We start from the raw sequence: 12,285 nt of genomic DNA, 5'->3' as shown, positions 1-12,285 counted from the left end.
CTGCCTCCAGTGGCGGTGCACACATCACCCCTGGGGAACGTGGAACCCGAAACAGCAGGGGCCCCCTTGGGTTCTGACAGGGTCCGGGGAGGGCTCAGGTTCTGTAGTTTAAACAGGAAGATCAGGTGATTGGTAGACAAATCATTCCGACAAGAAAGTCACATTTTGAGTTTCAGATATTGAACGAAATACTGAGAAGAGAATGAACTCCCGCCCTGAGAGAAGGCCTGTGTGCCAGAGGCCTCGAGGCCCACAGGTCCAGGAGGCGGTGCACATGAGGGAGACGTGGGGCACGCCTGTCACAGCACCTCTGCCCGGGGGCCCCTTGTGTGTAGAATGACACACGTGTGCAGCGGCCAGGACGGGAGAGCGCCACGGCAGGCAAAAAAGACAGGTACGCAGGCACCTACAGGCAAAGAGCTACAGCAAATAGATCCGGTGTGCTGAAACGCTCAGCTCCCGGAGTTCTATCAGAAAGGCTACCAGCCAGGAAACGAGACACACAGAGCTGTGTCCCAGCCGCAAAGCCACTCTGCACGCAGTGACGGGTCAGAGCCTCAGGCTGCTCTGCCCAAGGGAGGCCATCTGGGCTCCACGCAGCAGGGAGGGCACGGAGCAGGACGCAGGTCAGACCCTCCAAAGGACCGCGGGCCACCGCCCCTCAGGTGGGAGCAGGGAGCCCTGACCTGTCCGGCTGGCGGGGAGATGCCCTCCACTGCATGGAGAAGGCCGAGGCCTCAGGGGCCTGCTGTGACCCGCGCCACGGCAGCCACTCACCATGCGGACGCGCTTCAGCCGCTCCTCCAGCTCCTCCTCGGCCTCCCGCGTCCGCTGTACAGCCTCCAGGCGGTGGATGAGCTCTGCCGCGAACTTCTGGGGCTCCACGCGGACTTCCTTTGGCATTCGGTACGTGCGCTGTGAGGAAACGCCACAGTGGGCCCTGCTGCACCGCGGTGAGCAGGGCACGGTCTGCACTCTCCTCCCTGCCCCGGGCTGACTGGCAGGGGACAAGTGGACATGGCCGCCTCCTGCCTCCCACGACCACGGGTGAAGACCCTGAGGAGGCCGGGGGCTATGCCTCCTCAGGGACGGCCACCCTAGTGCCCACAGCCCAAGGCGCCCGCCCGAGGCTGCCAGCCAGCCCTGGAGAAGGGCTTCTTGTGACTGACCAGCCAGCTGTGCAGAGGTGTCCAGCTGTGCAGACCCCTGAGGTCGGGGCTGAGCCTGGACGCCAGAAAGGTAGGTGCTCTGCAGTGCCCACCCTACACCCAAGGGGCAGCAGCACCCGACACGGGAGGCGCCCAGGCCCTGCACCCAGGACAAGCGACACAGAAGCTGGGTGCAAGGAGGAGCCAGGGAGGGATGGGGGAGCCACATTCAGAGAATGCAATTCCACGCATGCCTCACAGCAGCAGCCGCACAGCTTTGGGGGCGGGTACGAGCTGTAAACTGAAATAGCTTCAAATCCAAAACACTTGCAAGCAGAGCAAGAAACCCTGTGCGCAGTTACCCAGAGCCTCCAAAGGACTGCGGGCCACCGCCCCTCAGGCGGGAGCAGGGAGCACGCAGGAGGACACTTACGGGAATGTGAGGCAGAGGCACCCGCCCGTTGGCCTGGACGCTCTCCTGCATCTCCCGGCGGTGCTGCCTGCGGGCCCTGTAGGGCGGGACTCCATCCCTGTCAGAGAGACACTCGCGTGAACACACACACAGCTCAGCCACGGCCACCGGGAGCTGGCCCGAGGGGCCTGTCTCCTGAGCTGCACTGGCTGAAGACGACTTCGCGTTCTTAAAAAGAACGGGTCGGGTTCCTGAATCCTGCTTTCTTCCACGATAAGACAGTAAAGCAGAATAATCTGTCAGATGCTCAATTTTGTTCTCTTGACATGAATTTTAGTTACAACCCTTCTGAAGACTGATATAACCATAAGTCAAATCACATACTGCCTTTAAAATGACTAAGCACTTATCTGAGAAGCATCTCACTTGCTCGCCTCCTGCTCTCTGGTACCCGTCTCCCAAGGACCTGAGGGGTGGCCCCCTGACAGGCCCCAGCCTCCCAGGTCTCCTGTGGGGGGCACCCACGGTGCCGGCGCTCCCTGGCCCCTCACCTGCCTCCCACGCACGGCCTGCGCTGACGGCTGCTCGGCCAGCAGAGGCGCCCCAGGCACACGGTGCTCGGTGTGTCCCAGCCTGGCCCAGGCGCACTCAGCCCAGTGTGAGAGAAGGGTGGCCCTGGTTCAGAGCAGGGCACAGAGGTGGGGATGCTGGGTCCCCCAGGCCTTCAGGACCCCAGGTGGGGCCACAGTGCAGCGGGCACAGCGGTCCAGAGGGCCGGGCCTCAGGGAACAAGAGCCACAGTGCACCTGCACGCCCTTGGTATCCCGAGCCCCATGCATGAGGCTCGCGTGCTCTGACCGTGCACCTCAAGTCCACGCCTGGGAGGCTAGGCGCTGTCCGTGGAGTCTGTGCCCAAGAGCAGTGGACTGAGAAGCCCTTCGGTAAGTGGAGGTGATGCTGAATTGCCAACAGAAATAATTCAGATGAAACACACGATCCTATTTTTTGCCTCATATATTCAGTACATTTAAATATCTGCCACAATTTTACACTCCAAGTTCTTAACTATTCCTATATTTCTGAGTCTCAGTGTAAACCAAGATGAACAGAGTATTGGGGAAATTCTTTTTGTTTAGATCTTCCCTTTAGCAAACATATGTCCTTCCCTTAGAGAGAATTAAGAGATTAATTGACACTGTAGTAACTGAGTTTTGGGGAAGAGAACAGAACGCATGCTGTCAGCGGCTCCCGGGGGCTCTGAGGGGCGCAGCTCGTTGGAACCCTTTAACACGACACTTTATATTCATGGCAAGTCGTGCTGAAACCCTAGTAATATCAAGTAAGTTGTTAAAAACACCAACATTTTCTATGAAAGAGTCAAAAACAAAGGAGAAGGTAATGATGAATGCAGACTGCCCCATCGAGGCTCAGCCTGGTGGGACGACGCCCCCATCTCGCGGCCCCCAACAGGAGAAGGGGCTCCCGATGCGCCAGACACGGGGCTGTCAGACCAGAGCCAGACACGGGCAGGCGGTACGAGGCGCCAGCAGACAGGACAGCCCACAAGGCAGGGCCACAGCACGGAAGGAGCCGGCCACCTGCAAGGATGGGCGAGCCGGCCTTTTCCTCCTTCCTTAAGCCTGTCTGACCTCCAGACACCACGCAGGGCGGGGACACAGTCCCCATGACCCGCTGACAGGGTCAGGGCCGCAGCCCACGCGCCATCGCGGGGGTAGATGCCCACCCACCTGCTGGCTCCAAGCCAGAACCTCCCTGTCGGGGCAGAGAGACAGCAAATGGTGTGTGACTGAATGCAGGCAAGCCTGATGCACATGGGCAGTGGAGTTGGGCCCCGTGTGACCCCAGCAGGCAGACAGGCCATGCCCTGGTGTGACATGGGCAGGTGTGACACCATCACATCCTGACCTGCACCAAGGTCCCCGAAGTCATTGGCGAACCAGAGAAAGGTGTCAGAAGCGAGCACTTTCCCCAGGGGAGGCATCCCTGGACAGGGGTTCATGCCACCTTCGAGGGCCCCAGCCGGCCGGCACAGAGCCACACCGAGGGGACGACAGGCCCTGCCAATCGGGTGAGACGGCTTCCAGATCACAGGGGGGCAAGCACAGAGCAGATGCCTTGGGGTGGCCCGCTCTGGACGCACTGCACACACCAGCACCGAGACCAGGGCTGGGCACCACCAGGCAGCTCGGCGTCTCGCCTGGAGGGAAGCAACCAAGGCTCTGGTCTGCAGGAGGGTCTCCAGGAGCAGCCCCCGCGATGCGAGGAGGGGCGGCGGGCACTTACACACTGCTGTCGGTGAGGGACAGGCTGTCAGCATCGCTGGACAGGCTCTGCTGCTCGCTGTCATTGGCGCTGGTGGCAGGGGCGAGAGCGTAGCCAGAGTTGACGTAGTAGGGGTTGACGGGCTCCCGCCACGGTCCACACCTGCCAATAAGGAGGCATGTTAGCAGCCGCCAGGCCATGTCCCCGTGCACTGATCCTCTTCACAATCACCAGTGACCCCAGCACGTGGACTACAGACCCAAAGCATTCAGAAGAGACAGGGCAGAAAAGGCCGCGGGTCTGCCCTGCCCCCACCCCCATGCTTCCGGGGAGACGGGCACCCCACGCCTCCCCTGTGCAGTTGGGCAGCTGTGCCCGTGAGCACACGCGTGCTCTCTGCCGGTAACTAGAAATAGGGTACCAGCTCCGCGCCCCTGCCCCTGCAGCCACAGACTCACTGACCCACAGAGTGCGCCCCCCTGCCCCGGCCCCGTGCCAGAGCCGTCCACGAGGGCCCCAGCCAGGCGTCCGGGGCACAAGCCTGAGCACTGGCACAGCGCGGGCGAGCAGGGGCGAGCACGAGAGCCGTGGGTGTGCGAGCGGCCGCCATGCTGCCCCCCAGGACAGCAGGGCCCATCCTGCACCCCCGGGCGGGACGCGCCACCATGGGGCGCCAAACTAGCCAGAAACCGACACTAACAGCTTGCATTTCCCTGGTAGATGGTCAGCAGGGGGAGCACTGAGATATCCTTAAATTAATTCTTTCCTCTTTAAATGACCTGTTCATACCTTCTGTCTATTTTCTGTTGGGCGGTTTACGAGTTTCTTAGTGATTTACAGATGTCTTTAAATATTCTTGAACTTTCCTTGCAGCTCAGCTGGTAAAACATCTGCCTGCAATGCGGGAGACCTGCATTCGATCCCTGGGTTGGGAAGATCCCCAGTAGAAGAGAAAGGCTGCCCACTCCAGTATTCAGGCCTGGAGAATTCCATGGACAGTCCGTGGGGTTGCAAAGAGTCGGACACAACTGAGCGACTTTCACTTAAATATTCTTACTATCAACCTCTGGTTACATACGTGAAAATACTTCCTCCCTAAATGTCACTTCTTAACTTTATGTCGATTTTGGTATTAGAAAAGTTTACTTCTGTGAAATCAGACTTACCAGTCTTTCTCCTTACAGATTCTTACATAGGCCAACTTTCCTCATTTGACAATCATAAACATATCCCTCAGTTTTTCTCCAAGTATTTCAATGCTTTCTAAGATCGCTACCTGAAATAGTGCATGTAAAACCCACCTACTCCTCTGCATCAGAATGGAGAGCCAGCCACGGGCACTGAGCACATCACCGCCGCGTCCTGAATCCCTGCACACCTGACCCCACACGCGCCCCTTCTGGAGTCTCTGTTCTGCTCAGTCCGCGAAGGCCCCGCCAGTCCCTCGGAGCTGCGGCTCCCGGCACCACCTGCTCTCCCCTGAGCCGCCTGGAAGCAGCGGTGGTCAGTCCCCAAGGGTCACGCGAAGGGGGTACATGATGAGGAGGCCTCTGAGGGCTCTGACCGCAGCCTCATCCTGGTCAGGGCGCTTGTGAATGGCAGCCGCACTGGCTCCAGGGACCCGTGTGCTCGATGCAGAGAAGGGAACAGAGCACTTCTGCATCCACGGGGCCCTGGGGGACACCTTGGTGTGAGCCGTGCACGCAGGATGCGTGAGCTGGGCCGGGCCAGGCAGGATCGCTGGAGAGACCCCAGTGAGCAGCCCACCTCCCGGGCGCCACGCACAAAAGCAGAGCAGCCACGGCACCTCCAGGACGATGACAGTGCACACAACCACCCCTTCAGGTCAGGACCCGGGCTCGTCACCCCACATCACGGTCCTCCTGATCCCCCACAGCAGCCGGGTCCCACCAAATGAGGGCGGGCGCAGGGCCCAGAGGCTCTGGGGAAGGGACGGGGGCCATCCCGGGCCCACACGCACGCTGACGTGGAGCCCACATCTGCAGCACCACGCTCTCCCTAAATGACACTGCTATTCCTCTGGCTGTTTAAACACAAACCATCAACACAATCACCAACACAGCTACCGCGCTGGAATTCAGACCACGGACAGCTGAGTCGCCCCTCCATGTCCCGCTACCTCAGGGCCAGAACCCACACGCCCCGGGCCCTCACCCTTCCCAAGAGGGCAGGACTGAGCCCGTGACCCCAACGCCTGCATGGGCCGCCTGTGCCCTCCCCCGACGGGGCCCAGGAAACCCAGCTTTGAGGTGACAAGCAGGGGAAACATGGGTTCTTTCCCCAGCCTCCGGTGCTGAGCAAACCCCAGCACAGACACAGCTCCACGTCCAGACACACAGGGAAGAAAGTGCGTGGGGAGAAAGAGGAGGAGGGCCCGGCAGCGAGGCCAGCCCTCGGGACAGGTGCCGCAGACTGCCGCAACACAGGAAGCTCTGCGAAACGTCACTTGGGGACCGCTGGCTGCTCCCCACACGACGGCCAGAACCGGAACTCAGACGCAGGATCTAGGGAGACCTCCGGCCTCTTTGCGGCTTCCAGACCTCACAAGAGAACCCCCAGGACCTCCAGGCCTCTGGGGCTGCTGAGTGCAAGACTCCGCCCTCCACGCTTTCACTCGAAAACTTCCTGCGTCCTTTCGCTTCTGTGTCTCCTTCCTGAGCAGCGGCCTTCCCACGATCTGGTCTGACCGTTCCTCCTTTGAATCACTTCTCCGGTCCCGCTGCGCTCAGTGTGACGACAGAGTGGACCCGCCGGCTCACTGCTCGCTGCCGGTCACGGCTGTTCTAGTTTCCTGTGTTCCTCCTTGCCTCCTTTTGGAATACTTTCTATTCTCTGTCTCCTCCCTCTGATAGAGTAGCTCTTTCACTGTTCTTTCAATGGTTCCTTCAGGGATTACCAACAGGTACCCTTGATGCATCAAGGTCCAATTACCTGCATTCTACCTGTTCCCAGGCAACACACGGTCAGAGTTAAGTCCACTCGGGAGTCCCCTGGCAGTCCAGCAGGTAAGACTCTGCACTTCCCCTGCAGGGGGTGCACGCTCGACCCCAGGTTGAGGAACTAAGAGCCCACGTGCCACACGGAGCAGCAAAAAAACAAAAAAACAAACAGAACTAACTCCACCCGCCTCCCACACACTCATGTGCTGTTGGAGTCCCGGGTTTTGAGTCCACATGGTGTCTTAACCCCAGGAGACATCACCAGTCTTGCTTTATCCTTCAGCAGCGGCCTGGAGTCACCACGCCCTCCCCTGTCCCTCCTGCCCTGAGAGCATTCTCTCTGCCTTAAGAACACCCTCCAGTATGTCCATGAGAACAAGCGCTGCAGCTGACACTTCCTCAGTGTTTGCTCGTCTGAAACTTGTCTTCATTTCCCCTTCATTCCTGAAGGGTAATTTCAGTGGGTTGAAATTCACTTTCACTGCTTGGTAATCCTTCCAGTTTCTGCGGAACTTTGTAAGCTTTTGATGGGGAGGGAAACAGCACAGACTCAGGGACACTGACCGGTAGTCTCTAAAACTTAAAACAGAGTTGCCATAGGATCCAGCCATTTCCCTCCTTGGTAAAAGCCAAAGGACTCAAGAGCAGGGTCTCGGGAGAGCTCTGCGCCCCCAGGCCCTGTGCAGTGACCCTCCTGGTCTTCACCTCTGCAAGCCCCTCCTGGGAAGGCGAGGCCCACCCCTCCCACCCCGCCTCTAGACCCAGTGCCCCAGGCCAGACCCCAGCGACTGGGGACGCAGGGGCGACAGACAGACAGAGAGTGGCAGGAGGCAGAACGCAGACCCCTCCCCTGGGCAGGAGCGGCCTTGAGAGCCATTTCGATGTCCTGAGACCCAAGCCACAGCCTCATAACAACTGTCCCATCTTCAGATGCCCACAGCCTGTCCCGCTGGGACACTCTCAAGGTCCCAGATGGCCTCCTGTGAGATCCCGGCAGGCGCTTCCAGGAGCGGCACAGAGGCGATGCCACCACGCTTCCAAGAATGTCCTGCAGGCTGGTCCCAATGCCGGCGGCAAACCCAGGGCCTGCCAAGTTTCTACTCTAACTTCACTGTTTTCCTTTGTAATTAAGAGATGATCTCGTGGGACCCCCCTGGTGGTCCAGTGATGAAGAATCCGCCTACCAATGCAGGGCACACAGGTTCAATCCCTGGTCTGGGACTGAACATGCCGTGGGGCAACTAAGATTGTGCACGGCAACTACTGAAGCCCTCACGTCCTGCGGCCCGCCCTCTGTAACGAGACGCCACCGCGATTAGGAGACCAAGCCCAACAACTGGAGTAGCAGCCACTCACTACAACTAGAAAAAGCCCAACAGCCAAGACCCAGTTCAGCCAAAAGTAAAAAGTTACTTTTCAAAAAAGAGGCGATGTGTGGCAGAGATACTTTAGGGTGACACACACATTCTGTGCACGCCCGTCGTCTGATCTGCGTGCACTGGGAGGCCGCTCCCTTGCAGCAGGACATCTGCCTGCTGTGCCATCCTCCCACCCCTGAGCCCAGCCCCACCCCGCCCTGACGGGTCTGCACCAGACAGGCGACTGCAGCCTGTGATCTGCGCTGTGAGCAGCCTCCCGGTCCCACACGCCTTTTATTTTGTGACCCTTTACTTATTTTTATTACCCAACTGGCACACCACACCCACCACCATGAATGAACGCTGAACTGCAGAACACACCAAAGGGCATCAGAGTCAAAACTGAACAGTAACAACAGAAGGATCTATGTTCTGTGGAAAAGGCACACACAGACTGGACGTGGTGGCCACGGGGGCCACCCGGCCCCCCACAAGGTAGGCAGTGGAGAACCCTGGCCCCAGAGTGGCCCCCAGGGCCCCATCTGCCCTCACCACTACTTACCAGCACTTGACGGTGGGCACGTTACCCCTGCAAAGTGGATCGACGATGGCCACCTCTTTGAAAGGGGTCCGAGTACCCTTCACGAGCACACAAGGGGATGCCAAGCGCCAGACGATGCAGAAACCGCTAGACTTAGATGGGCCAGCACATCCGGCGCGGCGTCCCACACGTGGGAGCAGGATGAGGCTGGGGGCTAAGGGCTGCAGGACGTGGATCCCCCCGACTTCCTGTAAGATGCTGAACACAGCAGGTTCAAGGCTCTAAGGTCAGAACTCCATGCTCAAGGGAGACCATGCACTCCTGGCTTGAAGATTCACGGGTCAGCGGGGGGGACTCCCTCTTTGCCACAATTCTTGTGTGCAGCTGTGAACACCAGTAACTCTTTACGATAAACTAGCAACTCTTTACAACACCTGCTAAAGATTCGCACTGTGAGTGACATGAGTCGGGCCCATCTGTGCAGGGCGGAGAGACCACACAGATGCTAAGAAGATTCGAGAGGGACCCAGCTAGATCATTTCTCACTTCTCTGTATTTTTCAATTTTCCTGCACCAAATATATTTCTTATATAACTTCTGCACTGTGTCCCTGGGTGTTTATTGCTGCAGAGCAGTTGAAATCTATAGAACAATATATGTGAAGAGCACGCTGAGAACCTGAAGCACCACAGCTGGAACTCGCCGGAAAGAGCTCACACGAGGGGTGAACCAGAGCAAAAGTCCTGTTCATCTCTGCTCCGCGCAAACACTGCACATTTACATCAGCTTTCCTCTGCACAGCAGGCTTCTCAGACATCAGCAGCAATCCTTCAGGGCCTGGACCCACACAAATGCTTCACATCAGATCTTTAGGTTACATGGATCTGATGAAGAGGAACTCCATGTGGCAGTTTTTAAGAAGTGTAACAAAAAATGTTTCACAGAATCTGCCACTGTGATTTTTTTTTTGTATTCATTTTTAAAAATTTTTAGTTGGAGAAGAATTGCTTTACAATGTTCTGTTGGTTTCTGCCATACAACAACGCGAATCAGTCACACTCCCCAGCCCCCTCCCCTCTAGGTCATCAGAGCGCACCAGGCTGAGCTCTCTGTAATTAAGACAGCAGCTCCCCACTAGCTGTCTGCTTTCCACATGGTCATGTATGTGTTTGCCACCATGATTTTTAATGAATCACTCTCACTCCAATGACGGGGTCAGCACGCATCTGGCACTAACCTCCCCTGGAGACTTCAGCCCCTCACTCCAGCTTCTGACGGCTCAAACAGAAGCTCCAAGGAACTGGCTGGTCACTCTTCACAAACGCAAATCATCACCATCAACATGCAGGAGCGACACCTCCCAACAAACTGCAGGCTATTCAGAGTAACAGACAGAGACGCTATCTGTCGACCCCTGAGGTCTCGCAAACCCGGCTAGAGACTCCAGACCTGGGCTCTCGGGGAGCTCAAAATCACAGATCACGTGGCTGGCCCAAACCTCTTTGCCACAGGCCTGAATCTGTCCCAGTTCACAACCTGAAGCAGACGGGAGGCTGAGGGCTGCCGTTCTGAGATCGCACAGAACTCTGATGAGGAGACTCGTTCTCGGGACTGAAGCTACAAGACCAAATCAGCAACTCTGAAAACACGGCTTTTCAAAAATTAAGGACGTGCACTTATGAATCTAGCCAAAATCAAAACTCTCTTCATAAAACAGTACGATTTGTTCCCTTGAAGTAATTCAGAAACCAGAAATTCCAAGCCTTGGGTCACCCTCTTCACTTCCTAACATCACCAGGTAACTCTCGTTTGCTGCTGTTTAGTCACTAAGTCCTGTCTGACCTTTGCAACCCCATGGACTAGAGCCCACCAGGATCCACGGGATTTCCCAGGCGAGAATACTGGAGTGGGTTGCCATTTCCTTCTCCAGGGGATCTTCCCGACCCAAGGATCAAACCCACGTCTCCCGCGCTGCTTTACTGCTAAGCCACCAGGGAAGCCCCAGGTAACACTCAACCTTCTCTAAGCTAACCGCGCGTCTGGCAGCCCCTAGGCCCGAAGGACACTCTTGTCTGCCTCCCCTGACTCAGCACATGAAGTCTGCCCAGAAAGTGAAACCCTGAGGGAGAACTCAGACTCTTCAGGTACTTTGCTTTTATAAGTTATTTGGTTCTCCCACTGATGAAGTTTTCTTTCACAACATTTCAAACGGATTTTCTTTTAAAAGGACTTTCACTGTATCCAATGAACCTGCCCTGACCACCTTACAAGAAAGCCCTACCAGGTAAGACACAGCCCCTGCTTCCATTGCCCACAGGATGGACTCTGGACTGCTCTTACTTGCCAGACTCCTTGTTCACCACGAAAATGTGTGATCTTTACATTAACCCCAACAAACTGCCCACAGCACCACAAAACTTTACATTCCAAAGCAATCAGAATTTCACAGCACCAACGTGCAAGCCTGCCATTTCGTCGATGCCAGGATGTCCAACAGTGTCCTGTTACTGGCCTACCCCGGCTCAGACCGTCCCTCGGAGCACCGCGCCAGCCTCATCCGGCCCCTTCAACTCTGCCCTCTCCATGCCTGTGGCCCTAGGGGCTGCCTGGAAGGTGGGGCATGGCCACGTCGCTGGGAAGCCAAGACCAGCAGAGTGGGAACCCCCGTGGGGTGGGAGGGCCCAGCAAAGGGGCACCTGGGGGCCTGTTCTCGGCCCCCAGGAACAGTGTCGGTGGCATAGCTCAGACACAGGCCTGCGCAGGGCGGATGCGGAGGCCAGCAGCTCACACTGAGGGAGGTGAGCCAACACGTGGCTGAACCCGTCTGCCATGCACACCGAGTAACACGAGGTCCACCAGGGACCCAAGTGTGCTTCTCATTTAGGTCACAGGGAACCCGGGCACTAATCCACCCAGCTGCCTGTCACACGGGAGACACGGCAACAATACCTAGAGGGATGAAGCAACAAAACCCCAAACTCAAAGAAAACACTGGAAATGCTTAATTAGTAAAGTCATCTTTATACCTGAAAAACAAACATATATTCAATGGGTCTGGAGTTTATACTCAACATAAACCATATTCTGTGTGATGGACCTCATTTTTTAGGTCACATACATTTCTCTAAAGAAAATTCCTACTTTACAACGTATTTAACGTTGAAAATATAACAATATGCTTGTATTAATTTCTATATTCATAAAGATGCTTTGGAAGGGCACACAATTATTCAGATTATTTACCTTTGAACAATATTGAGAGGCAAATGGGGTCGGTGTGTGGACACAGGACATTTGAGTTCTATGATCCACAGGGCACTCATCTGCCCGGAGGCAGCTAAAGGCACATCCAGAGAAACAGGGATGCCCAACAGGACTCTTCTCTTCACAGACTTTTTTTTTTTGGCTGCACTGCATGGCACGTGGATTTTAGTCCCCTGACCCGGGATCAAACTACCACTTGCAAGACCAATGAGAAAAACAGACAGAAAGGTTTTCATATGTTTTAAGGCACAGAGGGGCTTCCCTGGCAGCTCAGTGATGAAGAATCCACCTGCAATGAGGAGACGTGGGTTCAACCTCT

General features: G+C 56.5%; 1 protein-coding gene across 4 annotated transcripts in view; it reads right to left on the bottom strand.

Annotated features, from left to right (window-relative positions):
- AXIN1 (axin 1) overlaps window positions 1-12,285 on the bottom strand; it is a 39,021-nt gene that overhangs the window by 12,353 nt on the left and 14,383 nt on the right. For all 4 annotated transcript variants that reach the window (XM_052654261.1, XM_052654276.1, XM_052654269.1 and 1 more), the window contains exons 3-5: window positions 3,865-4,005; window positions 1,582-1,678; window positions 778-915 (exon numbers count right to left, since the gene is read on the bottom strand). In XM_052654261.1, coding sequence (XP_052510221.1) covers window positions 778-915; window positions 1,582-1,678; window positions 3,865-4,005 — 376 coding nt within the window. The remainder of the gene's footprint in view (window positions 1-777; window positions 916-1,581; window positions 1,679-3,864; window positions 4,006-12,285) is intronic.

The sequence above is a fragment of the Budorcas taxicolor genome, chromosome 2, assembly GCF_023091745.1.
Source record: "Budorcas taxicolor isolate Tak-1 chromosome 2, Takin1.1, whole genome shotgun sequence".
Lineage (NCBI taxonomy): Eukaryota > Metazoa > Chordata > Mammalia > Artiodactyla > Bovidae > Budorcas > Budorcas taxicolor.
The sequence above is the reverse complement of the archived record's forward strand: the minus strand, read 5'-3'. Positions and strand labels throughout refer to the sequence as shown.